Source organism: Vulpes vulpes, chromosome 10 (assembly GCF_048418805.1).
Source record: "Vulpes vulpes isolate BD-2025 chromosome 10, VulVul3, whole genome shotgun sequence".
Lineage (NCBI taxonomy): Eukaryota > Metazoa > Chordata > Mammalia > Carnivora > Canidae > Vulpes > Vulpes vulpes.
The window spans coordinates 64,362,014-64,383,588 of record NC_132789.1 but is presented as its reverse complement, the minus strand read 5'-3'; the positions used below and the strand labels follow the sequence as shown (position 1 = coordinate 64,383,588).

Genomic DNA, 21,575 nt, shown 5'->3' with positions numbered 1-21,575 from the left:
AGATTCAGTGTTTTATGTTAAACACTGTTTCTTATTTATTTATTTATTTATTTATTTATTTATTTATTTATTTAAAGGAATGGTTCTCAGATCTGTATAAATTAGCAGTGCAATGAGCTGGCCTTAAGTGCAAATACAGCCTTATGAGAGTCTATGATGAATATAGTAGATAGTACTGTAACAAGTTGATTCATGTTGGAAATGAAGTATAAGGATACTGTGAGATCTCAGCATTAGTTTTTCCAGCTGGGTTCCTCCGGGCCAAGGGCTGAATCAATATTTCATTTAGTGAAAACTTCCTGGTGAATATTCTGTCGCTTAAGAGGCTCTATTAATCATTAATGAATGAATCACATTCCCAAAGGAGATTCCAAGCTGAGTCTGTAGATTAAGTTTTAAAAAGAGTTTTTTTTTTTTTTTTTTTTTTTTTTAGCACATCAGTTTTGTTCATGTTATCACTGGCCAGACATGAAAGTAAGAAGCCAATTGGGAAAATCTATAACTAATCCCTTTGTTGGTATCAAGGGGTTATGTAAAGTTCATTGGAACACACTGCTTAAAGTTTGACTTGATCTTTTCATTAACGATTCCATATTTTATAGATTACTAGATTTTAAACCCTTTAGATAACTGAATCTCTTCTTGAAGTTATGAGAGGAGAGCTGTACTAGGCCAACTGATCAAAGTGAAATTTGATAAGCAAAGTTTTCAAGTTGCTATTAATCAGGTCCGGTAAAGTTCATTTAAACATAGAGATTATAATAACTAAATAAGTGTACATGTTTATAATATAAATACCGTATTTTTCTTTCAATATTATTTTTAATTAAATATTTTCTTTAAAACTGTAAAATATGATACTTAGTAGTAGGGTAGTGGTAAAATGTGAATATTTATCTTTATATATTTAAATAGATTTATATCAATATTTTTTACTGTGAGCTTATTTTATTCAACAAACTAAGTATTTATTGTTCATGCAAAAAAACATAAGTAAACTCAAAGATTATTTGGGACACAGGTTTATTTCTAGTTATTGCAACTGGCAACATGGCAGCTATTTGAATGGAAATTTAGATCAGCAAGAGAATCCATGTTTATTTGCACAATGTCTAATTGAAAAACCATGTCCCCTAAAGAGCTTGCTCTGTAAATTGGGCACAACCACCTATTTTTGTTTGTTATCATATATCTGGTCTGTATAGTTACTGAGGAAAATGAGGATATCCACCTAAAAACAACCCATTGGGTATTTTCCTTATAAATAATAGCATGTGCCAAGCAGAGCCTTTTGGACACTTCACTTTTATGTAGTAAGTTTCACTCTAAGTTTTGCTTTCTAAAAATGAGGACCCAAAGGAGTGCCTGGTTAGCTCAGTCAGCTGAGCATTTGACTCTTGATTTCAGCTAAGGTCATGATCAGAGTCCTGAGATCGAGTCCTAAATTAGGTTCTGTGCTCAGTGTGGACTCTGCTTGTCCCTTTTCTTCTGCTCCTCCCCCAGCTCATCTATGTTTTTTCTCTCTCTCAAATAAATAAATAAATAAACAAACAGATAAATAAATAAATAAAATAATAAAAATGAATAAAAATGAGGACCCCAAACCTAGGAAATAGTGTTTTGAACCTCAGTGTAAGGAGGGACGCCTGGGTGGCTCAGTGGTTGACTGTCTGCCTTTGGCTCAGGGCATGATCCCAGGGTCTGGGATTGGGGCTTGCATCAATAATAAGATCAATTGTTAATTTATAGGTAATAATACTTTCAATCACTAAAGTAAAATTTAAAAAATTCAATAGAAACTCAGAGGGCCTGAAATAAATTTTTTCAACCTTTGACACGTTGTACTGTAAAATTCTATAAGGTATTCCTTCAATAAATAATTTTGGTCATCTATGACATATACATATATATCATATACATATGTATTACACACACAGCTTATTTGGTTACCTAGGAAAATAAAAATATCTATGTAAGAACAACCCATCAGATATTTTCATTATAAATAATATCACCTGGGCAGCCCAGGTGGCTCAGCGGTTTAGCGCTGTCTTCTGCCCAGGGCGTGATCCTGGAGAACTGGGATCGAGTCACACGTCGGGTTCCCTGCATGGAGCCTGCTTCTCCCTCTGCTTGTGTCTGTTCCTCTCTTTCTCTCTCTGTGCCTCTCATGAATAAATAAATAAAATATTTTAAAAAAATATCACCTGCCAAGCAGAGCCTTTTAGACATAATTACTCTTCTTTTTGTAAAGAAGGTAACTCACATTAAAGTCACTCTTCCAGTTCTAAACTAGAAAGATCTGTACAATAATCTGGGACTACTTCCACTACTTAATTTTAGCCACTTTTTAATGCCTGGACCCTCTAATAACATTTAATTTGGCCATTTTCCCTAATCTTTTATTACTTCACTCCTGAAAAAAAGTTTCCCAAATCCTATTTTCCTTTTCATACAACTATTCAAAAATTCTCTATAGCTTCTTAAAAATAATGGCTAATATTTATCAACTGTGCTATATGCTAGGCACAAATATAAAATGCTTTTATGGATTAACATATTTAGTCCTCACAAAGACTGCTGGCCTACTCTGATGCTGATGTTCTTCTCTACATGTTCTGGCCTCTTTTGCAATTAGTTTGGCCTTATGACTGGTTACAGCCAGTAGAAAATGTGACAAGTGATCAATGCCACTTTTTTTTTTTAAAGATTTATCTATTTATTCATGAGAGACAGAGAGACAGAGATATAGGCAGAGGGAGAAGCAGGCTCCCAGTGAGGGGGCTGATCCTGGATCCCAGGATAATGCCCTGAGCTGAAGGCAGACAGACGCTCAACTGCTGAGCCACCCAGGTGTCTCTCAATGCCACTTTTGAGAGCAGAGTTGTTAAATATCAGTTGTTCTTTCCTTGTGGTTTCTTCCCATCTCTCTCACCAGAATCTACTACCTAAAACAGTCATACTATATTGAAGTCATACGACACAGAGCCACAAAATGGAAGTATCCTGAGTTTCTGAGTCTGCTTACATTAGACAGGCTGAACTCATCACATCAGACTCAATATAAACAAAAAATAAACTTCTATTGTATTAAACGACATAGATTTCTGGGTTTGTTATGTAGTACAACCTATATTACCTTAATGAATAAATCCTGAGGTAGCTATTATTATTATATCCATTCTATAGATAAAGACACTGAGACATAGCTAGTTAAGTAACTTGTACAAGGCAAACAGCTGGGAAGTGGTGGAACTAGACATGCACCTGAGCAGTTTACTCACAAGGTCTATACATATATGTAGCATCCTACAGGCTCTCTCCATGACCGCTGGATAAAGGAGACCTTTAGCACACGAGGCCCTTTACAATTTGTTAGCAATAGATCATGTGAAACAGTTAAGCATAGTATTTAAATTCCAGGCTTTAGAACTCAAATCCCTTCGTTGACACTTACATCATAACTGGGCAAATTACAAGGAATCCAAGCTTTAGTAAATACCTCTGTAAAATCAGAATGATAATTATAGAACCCAACTCAGAGTTGCTGTGGAGTAATATGTGGATATATCGCCCATTCTCTGACCCACTGTAAATGTACACACTTGACTTCTTACTTCCTTCCAAAGGTACTACATCCACCTTACATCTAAATAGACCAAAACCTAACCTTGCCTATCATATTTCCTCCTTTTTGTAGATATTTTCTCCATAAGAAATGCTTTTGTTTTTTCCTTTTAACTTGATTTTAAACCTTACCAAACTTTTGAGGTTTAACCCAAAGTTTGCCTCTTTGGGAATGATAGTTTTTCCTGGACACACTAAATTAAGGTGGGATTTCTAAAGCATATCTGTTGCCTACAGTAGTCATCTGACACTGGTATTAGGTACTGAAATCTAACAGTTAAAGAGCACAAACTGAAGCTTGATTACATCAAATCCTGGCTCTTCCACTAGCTAGCTGTGCAACCTTGGGCATGTTATTTAGCCTTTATATGATTGTTCCCCCACCTGTAAAATGTGAATAATAGGTAGCAATTTCATTAGGCATATTGTGAATATTAAATGAGAGAACAATGCTGGATACAAAGGAAACACCATGACAGCATTTGCTATCACTATTAGCTGTCATGGCTATCATTTCTGCATATATTTTATATCCCTGTCAAGATTATAAACATGCTTTGAAATCCCAGAGTGCACAGAATTTCCTTTAGAGTGTCTAAAATGTTAGGACATTGGCTGGAGGTAGTAATCATACACTAAATATTTGGTGATGTAATAAGAGCCCATAGTGTGGTTAGCCTTGACATGGAAAATAATAGATTTCTGAATGTTTACCATGTTCCATGAATTGTTACCAACAAAACATGTGTATTATATTCAATTATCATTACTACCCCATAAAATAGGTACTATTATGATCCTCATTTTACCAGTGAGGATTCAGACACATAGGAAAGTTGTTACTTATCATATCATACAGTATGGGGCAGGAACAGTTTAAAAACACAGTGATTTCCAAACATTAGTGTGCATCAAATCTTTCAAAAGGCTTGTTGAAACACCAATTTACTAAACATCATCCCCTAGTTTCTGATTAAGTGAGTATGGGCAGTGTCCAAAATTTTGCATTTCTAACAAGTGTCCAAGTGATGGTGAAGTTGCTTGTCTAGGGAAACATCTTTGAAAACCACTTCACTGGGTTGTAGTCTTTCCTCTTTACTAACAGCTTAAATTGCACCTGGAAATAGATGTTTCTAAAGTAGAAATTGACAAGTTCTATTCTAAAACATGTAAAAGCATACCAATTTCCTTAAAAAACAGTATAACTTCAGAAATTTATGTGGAAACTGAGCTTTAAAGAAAATATAAAACTAGATTTTCTAGCAAAGATAATAACTCTTCTGTGATACACAGGCTATCAACAAGTAGCAAATTACACAGTTATTTGACTTGGTATAAAAATGCTATTTATTAACCAAAGATCAATTAACAAATTCATAATAATCAATATGTGTAGAAAAAGAGTGTCAGAGGTTTGCAATGGGCTCAGACAAGGGAGGGAAAGAGACTACCTCCTAGATATTCTTATGTTGTTTACAAGTGGATATAGTTAGATAGAGAAATTTTAAACATCACCAGATTATTGATTCTTCTGTAAGATACATTCCTTTGGAAGTCATCAGAACCAGGATCTTCCTGGCTATGGCCACACATCACAGGAATGTCAAATCACGACAAAGACTCAACTGCTTCTTCCCTAGGATCAGATGTCACAACAACTTTCTTTTCAATTATACATTCCTCCTTGTCTATATTTGATTCATAAATGTTGTATTTTCACTATCTAATCAAATCGATAGGATTTACAGATTTGATCCAAAGTCTGATGATTCTGAAGTAAGTTTCCCCACCTGAATTTCAGTACCTATTTTCCTTTCTCTGTACTTAGTGTGTTGTCAAACTTATCTTGCAAAATTAGGCTATAGGCCCTGTCTAGTCTTAGCTTGTTCTATCTTGATGTGCCCATGACTTGACATGATATAAATGTCAAATGTACAATAAATCATGTTAGACTATCTTACAAATGCATGCTGCTGGACATAAAGAGAGACAAAAGTTTAGGTCAGAATCATCAGCAATATTAGAAAACTGGACATATGCAAAGTCTTTCAGAATTCTGGGATTTAATTCACTTGGACCTGGGTAAATGATTAATGATCTGAGGATGTATGAGAGAAAACCACTTAAGGCCAAAGGCAAGAATTAGGGGGAAGTAAAAGATAGAAAAATTATTGGAACCCATATAGGGCTGGAAGTAATTCATATCAGCCAAAGTTGAAAGGGTATTTTAGGTACCAGAGAGAAAACTCAAAAATTCGGTGCCATAGCAGTAAAGCTAAATTGGCAATAGACTAAACATTTCTTTGAGACATCCCTAACAGAACTTAAAAGCAAGCTTTAAAAGCATCTCACCAATTTTAAGTAACTTATTAGCTGCACATCAGAAATAAAATAGATGTTGCCTAAAGAAAAAGAACCAAATTAAGAAGTCAACAGCATAAAATTTGAGGTGTCCAGAATACAATAAAAATTGATCCAGTATGCAAGAATCGGGGATATATGACCCAGAATTGGGGGGATCAACAGAAATAGACCCCCAAATGATACAAATGATGAAACTAGCAGACAAGGATTTTGAAACAGCTATTATAAATATTCTCCATATGTTCAAGAAGATTCAGGAAAACACAAGCATGATTTGGAGAGAAATGGCAATGTTAAAAAAAAATGAAACTTCTAGAGATGAAAAACATAGTATCTGAACTCTGAACTGATAAAGTCTGGATGGGATTAACATCAAAATAAATGTATAAGAAGAAAATATCAGAGAACTTGAAGATATGGCAATAACTATTTAGAGTGAAGTACAGGCAGAAAAAAAGTATAAAATACATAAAAGAACAGATCAATAGCAACTTCTAGAATATATCAAGTGATTTAATATTGGTGAAACTGGCATCCTAGTAAGACAAGACAGGAAGGAGGCAGACAAAATATGTGAAAAAATAATGGCCATTTTTTTTTTAATTTTATGGAAACCTCTAATTCATCAGATTCAAGATGAGTAAATCTATATAAAACCACAGCAAAACACATTATAATAAAATTACTGAAAACCACTTATAAAGAGAAAATATTAGGAGTGCATGACTTAGTTAAGTATGTCTTCAGCTCAGGTCATGATCCCAGGTTCTGGGATTGAGCCCCGAGTGTTGGGCTCCCTGCTCAGCAGGCGGTTTGACTCTCCCTCTCCATCTCCCTTTCCCTCAGCTCATGCTCTCTCTCTCTCACTCTCTCAAATAAAATACAATCTTTAAAAAAAAGAGAAAAAATATTAGAAGTCTCCTAAGAGACTGTTGGTAGACTTTTCATCAGATAACAATGAAAGCCATAAAAGAGCGGAGAGGTATTTTTAAAGCCTGGGAGAGGCAACTGACTGCAAAGGGGCATGAGGTAATTTTTAAGGTGATTAAAATGTTTAATATCTTGATTGTGGTAGTTTACACCATATTCATACTCATAAACAAAACTGTTTGTGGGATGAAAATTATCTCAAAAAAGCTCATGCAAAAAAATGCTGGTCATTTTAGGGGGGGGAATGGTGTTAGCATAATATGAGAATTCAGGTTAGAAAAACTTTTTTAAAGAAGAAAATTCATTCTAAAAAATTACAAAATATTTTTCTTCTATTATATCTAGGTACTGCAATATTTCAAAGAGAAGCATTAATTCACATATGCTTATAATTCATACTTTAACAGACGCCAAATATCTCTTTTAAATATGTTTTCTAGAAATACAAGCCCCAAGTTAACATCATACAAAAACTGTCATATAATCAACGATATGGATCAAAATAATTATTTTAAATTTGTATTAGTTCATACATGTGCAAAATTATTTGAGGTTGAAGACAGTTTTTAAACTAATATTGCAAAAATTTCTTGTTTTGAATAGCATTTAAATTATTTTTATTGACTTTTCCTAAGCAATTAATATGCACAGAACAATTTTCATCAAATCGCGTTTTCTGCAACTATAATAAAGTATATAATAGGGTGCAAGAAGGTTTTTTACCTCCAGTCTATTTCTTGAAGAAGTGGGTTTCCAGTGAGAGACAATTCATGGAGAGAATAGCATGCATCAAACCATCTAATGGCACTTGTAAGATCTATAGAAAATAAATAATAATAATCATTATGAAAGCTAATACATAGAAAAAAATAATCATAAATAAATGACCATTTATTTATTGGTTAGATATTAAGGAAAGCAACAAAATTATTTATTTTGCAGAACACAGTATGCCTTTAAAAAGGGATTATATTAAAAACACAGACTTTGCTGTTAGAAGATATATTTCTCCCATTTAGCAGCTTTGTGAACTTCTGTAAACCATGCAATTACTTTGTGATTCAGGCTTGTACCTATCTTATTAGATCATGGTTAAATGAAGTAATATGTGTAAAGGGCTTAGAACAGTTTGTGCCAGATTGTTAGGACAAAATCTAAAGAAGTGAAATTAAAGTAATAAGTGGTAATGTTGAACACATACCTAAATAGAATTACACAGACCTATTTTACTTTCAAAAGTAAGAATAGTAGGATTTATCCAGGTTACATTGCAGAGTTAGTTGTATTGAATTGCTCTCCCACAGAAAACTATCACAAAACTGGACAATACATATGAAGCACTTGTTTTTAAACCTGACTCTAAGAGATGGGAGACATATATGGTAAGTCTACAATCATAGTGGTTTTCTGTCTGAAAGCAGTTTACCACTTCAGAGCAATAGAGACCAAATTAAGAAGCTCTTTTGATGAATGAAGAGGCAAAGATGAGAACGAAAGCTGGAATTTATGATGAAAAGTACAAGAAGGAACTGTTGTGAGGAAGGAACTGGGGGAAGAAGTCTGTGTGAAGATTCACCACAGGTCCATGGACAAGTATGAGGGGTTACATACACAACCTAGCAGAGATCACCAGCTGTAGGGCTAAAAGCTGAATGACAACAATAAGTTCATGAAGCAGTAAGACATAGGGATCTCTGCCCAGCCAAAATGAGACCTAACTGAATATCTTATAGATGGAGCTACAATCCAGAGAGACAATGCAGTAGGAGTGAATACAATGCCCTGGGGTAGGGACACACAGTAAGAACTGAAAACTAAAATGGCTTGTACTAAGAGAGAATGAAACTGAAGATAGGAAAAAAAAATCCATAAATACTTTAACTGCCAGCCAGAACTGAACTTAACTGCCTTTAAAAGGAAAACAATGATTTCCAGACTTGTATACTGTATTATGTACAATATTCAACATACAGTTAAAAATTACTGAACGTATCAGGGCACCTGAATAACTCAGTTGGTTAAGCATCTGCCTTTGGCTCGGGTCATATCTCATGGTCCTGGGATCAGCTCCACATCAGGCTCCCAGTTCATCAGGGAATCTGCTTCTCCCTCTCTCTCTGCCCAGCCCCCACCCCACCCCATTCATGCTCTCTCTCTCTCTCTTTGTCAAATAAATAAATAAAAGTCTTCAAAAATGATGTAGACATATCAACAAAACAGATTTTGAGACGAACACACTAAAAAAAACCTGTAATACGAGACAAAGAAGAGTGTTACATAATCATAAAAGGGATCAATCCAACATGAGGATATAACATTGTAAATATTTACACAGCTAATGCAGGAGCACCTAAATACTTAACGTAAATATTAACAGCCTTAAAAGAAGAAGTAGACAGCAACACAATAATCATAGGGGACTTTAATATTCCACTTACATCAATGAACAGATTATCCAGATAGAAAATCAAGAAGAAAACATGTCTTAGACAATATATTAGACCAGATGGATTTAAGAGATATTTATAGAATATTCCACCCCAAAGCAACAGAATATGCATTCTTCTCAAGTGCACATGAAACATTGTCCAAAGTTGATCATATGCTAGGCAATAAAACAGGTCTTAATAAATTTAAGAAGACTGAAATCATATCAAGCATATTTTCCAGTATAATGGTATGAAACTAGAAATAAATTTAAAAAAGAAAATTAAAAGTCACAAATATGTGGAGATTAAACAACATGCTACTAAACAACCAATGCTTCAAAGAAGAAATCAAGAGAAATTTTTTAAAAAGCCTTGAGACAAATGAAAATGGACATATAACATATCAAAATTTAGGAGAAGCAGCAAAAGTAGTTCTAAGAGGAAGTTCACAGGGATAAATGCCTACCTCAAGAAATAAGAAAAGTCTCAAATAAACAACCTAACTTTATACCCCAAGGAACCAGAAAAAGAAGAACAAATGAAGTACAATGTTATTAGAAGGAATAAAATAATAACAAAGATTGAAGCAAAAATAAATGAAATAAAGACTGAAAAGAGAAGAGAAAAGATCAATAAACCTAAGAATTGGTTCTTCGAAAAAATAAAGTTGGCAAACTTTAGCTAGACTCAGAAAAAAATAAAAAAAGACTCAAATATATAGAATTAAAAAATAAAAGAACTGTTACAACTTCTTCCATAGAAATACAAGGGATCATACACTGCTAGGAATATTTATATGCCAACAAATTGGGATAACCTAGAAAAAAATTGGTACATTCCTAGAAACATACAACCAAGATTGAATCATGATGAAGTAGAAAATCTGAACAGATAAATTACAAGTTATTCAATTATTGATTGAATCAATAATCAAAACCTCCCAAGGAACAAAAGTCTAAGATCAGATGGTTTCGCTGGTGAATTCTGAAAAACATCCACAGAAGAATTAATACTAATCCTTCTCAATCTCTTCCAGAAAGAAGAGCGAGAACTCTTCCAAATCCACATTATGAAGTCAGCATTACCCTGATACCCAAACTAGATAAGAACACGACAACAATATTATAACCCAATATTCTTGTTAAACATAGATACAAAAAAAAAAATAAAAAAAAAATAAACATAGATACAAAAAATTCTCGGCAAAATATTAGAAAACTAAATTCAATAATATGTTAAAAATTCATATACCATGACTAAATGGGATATATCAACATCCACAAGTCAATCAGTGTAATATACCACGTTAACAAAATTAAGGATAAAAATCATATGATATCTCAAGTGATACAGAAAGAGCATTTGACAAAATTCAAAATCCACTTATGATAAAAATGCTCAACAAAGTGGGTGTAGAGGGAATGTACCTGAACATAATAAAGGCCATATATAACAACCCAACAGCTAACATCATCCTCAATGATGAAAAGGTGAAGCTTTTCCTCTAGAAGGTCAGAAATAAGACAAGGATGCCTACTCTCACAACTTTATGTGACATAGTTTTGGAAGTCCTAGCTAGAGCAACTATGCAAGAAAATAAAATAAGAGCCATCCAAATTGGAAAGGAAGAAGTAAAACCGTAGCTATTTAGAGATGACATGATATATAGAAAACCCTAAAGACTCAATCAAAAAACTATTAGAACTAATAAACAAATTCACTAAAGTGGCAGGATACACAATCAATACACAAAACTCTGTTGGGTTTCTTTACATTAATAATGAGCCATCAGAAAATGAAACTAAGAAAACAAGCCCATCAAAAGATTAAAATTTAACAAAAGAGGTGAAAGGCCTGTATATTGAAAACTGCAAGAAACTAATGAAAGGAATTGAGGAAGGCAAATAATGGAAAGAAATGCCATGCACTAGATTGGAAGAATCAATACTGTTAAAATGTCCATACCACCAAAAGCAAATATACAGATCCAATGCAATCCTTATCAAAATTTCAATGGCATTTTTCACTGAAATAGAACAAACAATCCTAAAATTTATATAGACTCACAAAAGACTCTGCAGACCCAAAGCAATCTTGAGAAAGAACAAAGTTGGAGGCATCATGCTCCTCGATTTCAAACTATATTACAAAGCCATAGTAACTAAAAAACAGACATAGAGATCAATAGATCAGAGACCTCAGAAATAAACCTATGCTTATATGTTTAATCAATTTATGACAAGGGAGCCAAGAATATACAATGGGGAAAGAACAGTCTCTTCAATAAGTGGTGTTGGGAAGTCACATAACAAGAAAAGAAAGTTGACCATTGTCTTACACCATACACAGAAATTAACTCAAAATGAAGACTTGAATGTAAGACCTAAAACCATAAGACTCATAGAAGAAAATATAGGTGGTAAACTCCTTGACAAGGGCCTTGATTCTTTTTAATCTAACACCAAAAGATAAAGCAACATAGGCAAAATAAAGAAGTGGAGCCTTATCAAACTCAAAGCTTCTGTATAGCAAAGGAAACCATGAACAAAATGAACCCATTGAATGGGATAACATATTTGCAAATCACATGTCTGATAAGGGTCTAATATGCAAAACTTATAAAGAACTCATACAACTCAATAGTAAAAATCTGATCTGATTTAAAAACAGGCAGATCTGAAAAGACATTTTTCTTTTAAAAAAAATTATTTATTTATTCATAAAAGCACAGAGAGAGAGGCAGAGACATAAGCAGAGGGAGAGTCAGGCTTCCTGCAAGGAGCCTGGTGCCTGATCCTGATCCCAGCATCACAAGACCATGCCCTGAGCCAAAGGCAGACACTCAACCACTGAGCTACCCAGGTGCCCCTGAATAGACATTTTTCCAAAGAAGACATACAGATGGCCAACAGACACATGAAAGGATGCTCAACATCATTAATCATCAGGGAGATACAACTCAAAATCACAACAGGAAATCACTTCACATCCATTAAAATAGTTATTATAAAAAAAAGTCAAGAAATAAGTTTGGGCAAGGATGTGGAGAGAAGGCAACCCTCTCACATGGTTGGTGGGATGTAAACTGGCATAGCCACTATGGAAAACAGTATGGAGGTTCTTCAAAAAATTAAAAATAGAGCAACCTTATGATCTAGCAATTCCACTTCAGGATAATTTATTTAAAGAAAAAACCTCACTGACTTGAAAAGATATATGCACCTCCATATTCACTCATTAAGCGTTATTTACAATAGCAAAGATATGGATACAACCTAGGTGCCCACCTGATGTGAGAATGGATAAAATAACCATGGTATTTAGATGTATAATGGAATATTATGTAGCCATAAAAAGGAATGAAACCTTGCCATTTGTGACAACATGGATGGATCTCAAGGGCATTATGCTAAGTGGTATAAGTCAGAAAAACATAAATGCTATATTATCTCTCTCATGTGTGGGGTGTAAAATAAAAACAAAAACAAAAAACAAGCCCAGAGCTTAGATGAAATGTTTGTTTGTTTAAATAAATTGGAAAAAAAACCACAATCCTTTGCAAAATTTATGTTTATCATGTAAATGCCCATCTAACTCTAGAAGCAAAAGGTAACATTTTAGTACCAAATAGAACTACTTAGAGAAAAATGAGTCTATAGGATTAGAATTTGGAAGAAAAGTTCTAGTTCTAGTTAATATTGTATGTCCCCAGTTATATAGGAATTACCACAGATTCTTGCAACCAGAGTACCTTTGAACTAAAAGTACTCTGTCTCCTTTGCTATGGTACTTGAACTATCTACCTATACTCTCTGGAACTGTGCTATGTATATAACTATACAGATCTGTTTGAGAGATTTCTTGTTTTGGTTATTTCAAAGTTTTCCCAGTGATCTGCTAACAGAGCACATGATCTGTTAAGCAGATCATAAAGGTGCCCTTGGTAATATGGCTGTTTTTGTTTTCTAATATATTTCTCATTTTCAAAAATACTACCACCATCACTTGAGTTGACTGTTGCCTCTTGGAAACTAATTTTGTCCAGAGATAAAAGCAAAGGCCTTGAGGAAAAATGTATTTGGGACCTAGCAGCCTGATCTGTGAAGACCAGGAGGCCAAGGCAACTGCCAGGGAATAATAGGAAGGAGATGCGGATATAACAGAAGCCAAGATCAGAGAGGAATCTGTTATTCAAATGCTTGTGTATGCACTGAATATCTCTAGGGTGCATTGACCAGCTAGTAACTTTGGCTGCTGCTGGGGAAACAAAGCTAAGGACACTTTTTTCTCCTTTCTCCTGAATTCCTTTTTGAACCTTTAGAATCTTGATCCATGTGCTGCTTTCCCAAAATTTTCAATTAAATGCACCATCTCATAATACTTACTAAACATATAAAGAAATAGGAAAGTATGATCTATCATTTAGATCAGTTAATAGAGAAAACATGTTAATAGAAACTCATCCCAAAGTAAGTCAAAGGTAAATCAAATATTTTGACAGACACCAAATAATTCAATGATGAAAAAAACTTGTTCAACAAATGCTGCTGGAATAACTGGATATCCATATTAAAATCTGAACTCATCCTCTACTTCATGCCATTCACAAAAAATAATTTGATATAGGCCATTGACAGACCTAAAGGTAAAAACTAAAAGTACAAAATTTCTCTAAGAAAAAAAAAATTCTCTAAGAACCAAGAAAATATATAAAATCATCTTCTCAAATTGAAAGGTGGAAAAATATTACACAGGACACAGAACAAAACTATTAAAAATAATAAATTTCATCAAAATTTAAACTTCCACTCATCTGAAAATACCATTAATAAAATTCATGGTTAAAGAAAAGACCAGGAGAAAATATCACAAAAAATTACATCCAGACCATATAAAGAAGTTATACATATCAATAAGAAAAAGGGAAATAACTGATAAAAATGGTAAGACTTTTGAATAGACACAAAAGAATGTACAAAAATCATCAATAAATAAGAATGTAAAAAGGCTTAATATCATCATTCATGAGGGAAATGTAAACTAAAACCACAATGAGATAATGCAAATGGAATATTAAACATACTCCAGATATTAAACATCCTCTAGAATCCTCCCTATATCAGAAGGAAAGAGACATTCTTATCAAAAGTATATGAAGTAGAAGGCAAGAGAAATATATACCAACTTGCAAAAAAAATTACACGTTGCATTCTTTGCTTCTAATTCTGTCTTATGTCAATTTCTTAGGCCTACAGGGAATTTTTTCCTCCTCTACCTCTTATTGTATAGATAATGTTATTTGTAGGTACCACTAATACATCTATCCAAAACAACTCTCTAACACATTTGGTAAAGACATTCAAAACCCCATTATATACTTAAAAAAAATTATATATTGTTCTAAACTTACCAGAAAGACAATTGTTGCTGACATCTAGTTTTTCCAAAGAAACAAAATGAAAAAGTGGTATGATTTTTGTCAAGCTGAAAACAAAGAAATAAAATTCATAAAAATTTTAAATTGGAATGTCCTTATTATTGATGTAACTATGTAATAATGTATTTATATAATTCAAATATTTGGTGACATGCAATCAAATATAGTTATATATACAGTTGTATGTGTATAAAATATAATATTAACAGTACTAATTAAAAATGTAGTAATTATAAAATTCCAAGTATTTATTCTATAATGGAAGATTTATATTCATTTCTAAAGAGAAATTGCCATGGATTGTCAATTTCAATGACAAATATCAGAGTTTAATATGTACTTGCTATTTAAATAAAAATAAGGGGATTTTTTGTTGTTATTGTTTTTGCTTTGTTTTGGTGTAAGGTCAAATTTACAGAGAATTTATATTATCTACATAATTTTTCCTGGCTCAAACACATAACTTAAACCATTAAGAGGTAAAAATATAAAAAAAAATTTTTCACTTCTGACAGCACAACAAATTAGAGTTACTAGTTTTGTTTTTAATTAAAACATTGTTTTTGTTTACCAGATTGAAAGTATTATAAGTATTCTAAATATCCAAAGTTACACTAAGAATATTTCTAAGTTCAAAATATGCTTCTAAGGAAGATAATAATAGAACATTATATATATATATATATATATATATATATATATATAAGTAAATGTATATATAAAATAAGCTTAAGTTTGGCAGAATAATGTAATATTTAAAATCAATACATATTATTAATGCTTACATATTCAAATGAAATTTCCTCCTGCTTTTTAAAGTTTCTATTATTTTCTAAGATATAATTGTTGTTAAGGACTCCAAAACAAGCATGGGATATAAGTGATATTCAAAATAGTTACATCATTGGAAACAAAACCCATGAAGGGAAAATTAATTTAGTTTGATTTGCATTTCCAACTAAGACAAATCTACACTTATTCTGTAATATAGTATCATATTACCGTAGCTATTTGGAAATGAAAATTAAACCAGCTCTTCCAAATCTTTAAACAACAACAGAAAAATTCCTTTGCTTCAAATATAATCTCATTACAAACACAAATCTCCTGAACCAACCCCCCCCCCATAAATGTTGGAAATCCACACAGTTCAAAATATGCCTCAACTAACAGAATATTTCTAGTACAAAAGAAAAAAAAAGGCATGCATTTATTTCTACTTCTTTTGCTTTCTTGTTTTTTTATACTGTCCTTCCAGTTGTCCTGGCACACATTTTTACCTCTTTATTTCTACCATCTCCCTGTCATGAAAAAAAAAATCTATTATTCTAGGGTCAGACGCTTATAGAATAATACTGTGACTGGAAAGCCTCATGGGGTTTGGCACAAAACTAACCCTTGTCCTAACCTTGACTCCTTTCTTGTAATATTCTGTTCTGCATTAGCAGAGAGACAGAATATACTACAAATGAAAAAACAGACTAAATAATGAGGTTGGAAATAGTTCTGACTGTAGCTAAACCTAAATACAATAGTATTACTTATATCAAACCTACACAACACGACTTCTTAAATATAATTCCTAGGATGAAAAAAAATCCAAAGTAATAAAATATTGGCCATTGCATTTATATATACTTCATTATTTGTACATACATTCCTAAATAGTAAAATTTACTGAAATATTACATGTACACTGAGAGGGAAGGAAGGAAGGAAGGAAGGAAGGAAGGAAGGAAGGAAGGAAGGAAGGAAGGAAGGAAAACTTAAAACTTTGTTGATGCATAATTAATGGATTCAAGTTCTAGTTTGATGATTTTCTTATTCAGGCACGTTTTGGATCATTATTAATATTACAAATAGAAATTTAAGTTCTTTAATATAATTCTAATAAATATATTTATCAACAAGAAAATTTTTGTTTTGTAGCTTTAACTAATTTATAATTCTAAATCTTTGTCCTTCTACTAAAAGGGTTTGAAAGATAAATGGGCGAGTTTTCCCATTTTTTCAGACTATTTCATATTTTTAAAAAATAAGTTATATGGCAAAGTATAGGTAACATATATGTTATATGAAGGCATCCAGTAAAATAACCAATCACATATTAGAATTAAAAATAAAATAATTTTTTCCCAAAAATTATGCAAGCAAAGAAATATTTGGTTTGACAGAATATTTTTGTAATATTAAAATTTTATCTTTTCGGATAACCATGCTTTTAGAATCATTTTTTTTCTTTTTAAAAAATTTTAATTAAGAAAACTGGCTATTCATTCACCTTTATGACTATTCATTAGGATGGTAGAAACCTAATAGTACAATTCTTTTTTTAAACCTCTAGAACTTTTCCTTTTACTGACATTCTGTGTATATTTTTTCCAAGAAAATTCAAACCAGAAAGACAAAGGACATTAGTGAAAACCTAATACCATTTGACCTTGTCACATTAGCCCTGGGCATAAAAAAGATATAAATTTCAAAGACGACAAAAAGCAAAAGATTTGTACAATGAGCAGCCAATGGGTAATAGTTTCCACTTTCTGCTCCTACTTAGAGTCTCACTGGAAGTAGAAAGACATGAGCCGAGAGTCTTCCAGTTAGGACTCCACTGAGTCAAACTTAAAACAGTCATATGTCCTAATGAAAATTTAAAACAGAAGTCAAGATGAAACATGTATTTCAAACAATTGTACTAAGTATCATTCTTTATTGTATTTCATTTGTTGGAGAAAAAAAAAACATATGGACACATAATTTCTTCCTTGTGGTAAAAATATTTATCAAAAATTAAAAGAAAAATATATACAATTTAAAAGACATACCAATCACAAATCCAAATATCACATTTATAAAACCCTTCTGAGGCCTGCAAAATGTATTGACATTTATCCTCCTTTTGGATCACCACTGGAATCCCATCAAATAGGAAAGGTAGGTAGGTATTAGTATTCCTTTTACACAGAGGGAAAAAAAAAAAAAAAAAAGAACAAGCTTGGGTAGTAAGAAGAGAGTTGCTCAAGGTCAACTGATAGGTAAATTGTAGGTTCAGAATTCATACCCAGATGTGCTGATCCTGAGTTTTACCAAAACTGATATAGTTCTGAAAAAGTCAATGTACATGTAAAAGCTTAATGTAAGATGGATAATTCCTATAGTTAATGGAAGTAGCCTACTATGAAAAATTCTAAGCATTTTATACTATGATTTTAGGAAATAATTTTATTATTCTCTATGTCCATTTCTATCAATTGCATTTCCCTGATATCTTTCGGTCTTTCCCTTTTGTTCTTTTAGAAATGATAGAAGGTTAATGTGCAAGAACTTTGAGAGATTGCAAAGAATATATTCAAATATAAGTGACAGTATTATTAAAAAATAAAAAAGCATGCATTATATAACAAAGTACTTTTTTATACAGTTAAGTTCAAAAGATTATTTTATTCTTGAGGGTTTTAAAAATAATTTTTAGAAAAGATTTATTGCTTTATTTGGAAGACCAAGAGAGTGGACAGGGTAGGGAAAGGGGCAGAGGGAGAGAGAGGCTCCAGCAGACTCTGTGCTGAGCAAGGAGACCCATGCAGGATCCTCGGGTGATCTCAAGATACTGAGATAACAACCTGAGCTGAAACCAAGAGTTGGACGCTTAACCAATTGCACTAACAAGGCACCCCTTCTTAAGAGTTTTTTTTATGATGAGGACATATATTACTCAGTTCTATGTCCCCCAAAATAGCAAACACCATCTCAACATTCAGATTTTATAAGGTTAAGCAAACAAATTTATAAATAAGGATTATTTGGATTAAGCACTCCAATTATTATTATCAAACCTAATAAATGTCTAGTAATCTAGTATATAATTCCTAGTCATATCAGATTGATATGGAAAATAAGTTATACCAGATTGATAGGGTAAAAGTCCATCAATTAGTATTAATTTTAACTTTTAAAAGTGGATGATTTCTTTGATAGTTTAAATTGTCCAAAGAAATTAAAGGCACTATTTCTCAAAAAATGTTATTGACTTGAATATTTTCTAATCTCTTTTAATGTTATTTTGCTCATTAATGTGGTATGAGATCCACTTCCATAAAATGTATGAGGTATGTCAATTACTGAGTGATTTATTGCATATGCACAAAGCACAGCTGAGCATTCTATTGACATTGTGTTTCTTACCTGGAAAATATTGTGAGAAGATCTAACGAGTTTGTAGATGCCCCAAATGATTTAAACAGTGTTATCTGATAGAACTTGCTCTATAATAAATGCCACTTTAAAACCAAATCAACTTTCATATATTAGATCTGATTAAAATAATTTGAGGGAATTTTTGAACACAGATTCAGTTTTTGATTTGTCAAATGCTGGAATAGTTTTAACAGGTGGAAGTGAAATCATTTGGGACATATACACTCAAAGGATCAGCACCATTGTGCAGAGAATGTGAAAAAATGTTATGGTTCTTTTAGGAAAAGAATATGTATTAAAATTGGGTTGTACTTGTTCACTTGTTCTGCAAGAGTTGTGTAACTCAAAAAAAGCAATTTCTTGTTAAACGTGGTTTCTTTCCTCTACTCAATGTGCCTTTGATGAACAAATTAATCATATTAAAGTGAATAGGTCTCAATGAAATATTAAGCAGAGGGAGACATTGTGCTCCTGTTTTGGTTTTAGACAGTTATTCTCTGCAAAGATCCAGATGTTTGGTGGTTTCAAATGGATCTTCTGTGTCAGGTACCCATCTCGATTTAATGTTAAGGTATTTTTTTAAGTGTTACTTTATATCCTTAGGGAAATCAAATTTAAATCAATCTTAACAGTTACAAAAAGACATGCAAGTTGAGAGCAGATTAAAAATCATTCTTCCAGGACTTAATAAGTACCACTTGAGAGAATGAGACATCCTTCTGAATTAAATTAACTTCCTCCTGCATTTTCTAAGGACTATATTCTTTACAAATATAAACAAATCTGCTCTAGGAGATTTCTACAAGTATGTCTTTGAGAAGAAACAAAATGGGTAGTATAAGTAACAATTAAAATGCTACTAAAAAAGTTAAATTTCTAATTTATATACTAATTTATTGTGACGCACTTTCACTAAATTGCTGGTACAAATTAACATTTCTACGTGTTATAAACATCATGCATTTACTTTAAGCAATCATTCAATGCATTTAGTGCTTATGATGCGGTTTGTTTTTACCTGTTTTGAGAGAGAGTCAGGTTTTGTAGTAAAGGCAACCAATATGAAGAAAGCTCTTCCACGGTTGAAATGCTGTTATCATCCAAGTGCAATTCTCTTAGTAGGACATGATTCTCCAAGGATGGAAGCTATATTTAAATTTGAGTCATTAGCTTATATTTAGTAAACTATTTTTCTCATTCAATAAAATTTAAAAGCATAAAATCTAAAACTAACAAGAGGTATATTCTGTTAAACTACATATCATAAGTCAAAGTATAATGAGAATTTTAGTATCAATAAAATTTCTAAGAATTAAATTCACAATTAGAAATTTTTAAATAAAAGTTACTTTATGATAAATTTTAACTAGAATTTCATAACTGATACATTTGGCCCCACTTATATACTGAAATATAACTGAAAAGTTATGATTTATTTTAGTGTTCTGAAAAACTTAGGTTAAATTAGATTTCTTTACAAAATATTCTATGTTGAATATTTTTTAAATAGAAGTATGTAACAGTTTTAAGTAAACTGGAAATCACATATGGATGGCAAGCAAAAAACAAAGAAAAATTAATCAAAATTGCTTTTAAAATGTGCAGTTGATTTTTCTATCAAAAGAAAAATGCTGCATTAATCACAGAAGCCAATAATTCAAATAAATTACCTCACTTAGATAATTTCCCTGTAACTTCAGCACTTGAAGCAATCCACAGTTTTCAATACCTTCAACTTTAGTAAGATGATTATGTGAGCAATCCAGGTATACAATGGTAGGAGTATCACAAAGACCTTTTGTACTAATTAGCCGATTGTGGTCCACAATTAGTTGCTGAAGATTTTTCAAAGATTCTAAACCGCCTGGAAGAAAAATTTTCCAAAATCACTAGTATCATACATTCTTCCAGATACTAAAAATTCTGAAAAATTGCACTTTTATATCTCCCAATATTTCTAATCACAAGTGAAGATTTAGCCCATATTCCTGTGAAATTTTGTGTAAGTATAAAATGTATTTTTTAAAATTTGTATATACAAGATATTTTGTTGAGTGACATTGTTATATAGCAATTGAAAACTGAACAAAATACTAAAAATATTTGGGCATTGAATGTTTTATTTTCAAATGACAATGAACAAGGGAGGGCTTGTGGGTTTTTTTTTTTTTTGTATTTGTATTTGTATTTGTATTTGTTTTTCAAAATCATTCTCAACTCAGTTTCAGGTTTTTGAAGTTTGAATCCTTAGGTTTGAATATTTAACACTGGAATGCCATTTTCCTACCATTGAGATAGCTATCTTGGATTCCCATGTGAAGTAGGTGCAACCATATCAACAACAATGAAATATCAGCATATTCTTCAGGTATTTCAAGATAGTCACAAGTATACTTTTTGCCCAGATAAAGTTATAACAAATATGATACTATTTAAAAAATAACAGAGGAATCTTAGACTATAGCTCCACACTCATAAGGAAAAAACTGAGAAGGTTATTCAGATAAGCCATCAGGAATTAGCACTGGGAAGAAATGCTGAGGAAGTCTGTTAATGTTTCATGGAAGATATTAAAAATCTATAAAATGTTACTT

General features: G+C 32.2%; 1 protein-coding gene across 2 annotated transcripts in view; it reads right to left on the bottom strand.

Moving 5' to 3' along the window:
- Positions 1–21,575, bottom strand: part of LRRIQ1 (leucine rich repeats and IQ motif containing 1) — a 219,139-nt gene that overhangs the window by 150,772 nt on the left and 46,792 nt on the right. For both annotated transcript variants that reach the window (XM_072724514.1, XM_072724515.1), the window contains exons 11-14: positions 20,652–20,845; positions 20,000–20,127; positions 14,761–14,834; positions 7,645–7,738 (exon numbers count right to left, since the gene is read on the bottom strand). In XM_072724514.1, the coding sequence (XP_072580615.1) occupies positions 7,645–7,738; positions 14,761–14,834; positions 20,000–20,127; positions 20,652–20,845 (490 nt within the window). The remainder of the gene's footprint in view (positions 1–7,644; positions 7,739–14,760; positions 14,835–19,999; positions 20,128–20,651; positions 20,846–21,575) is intronic.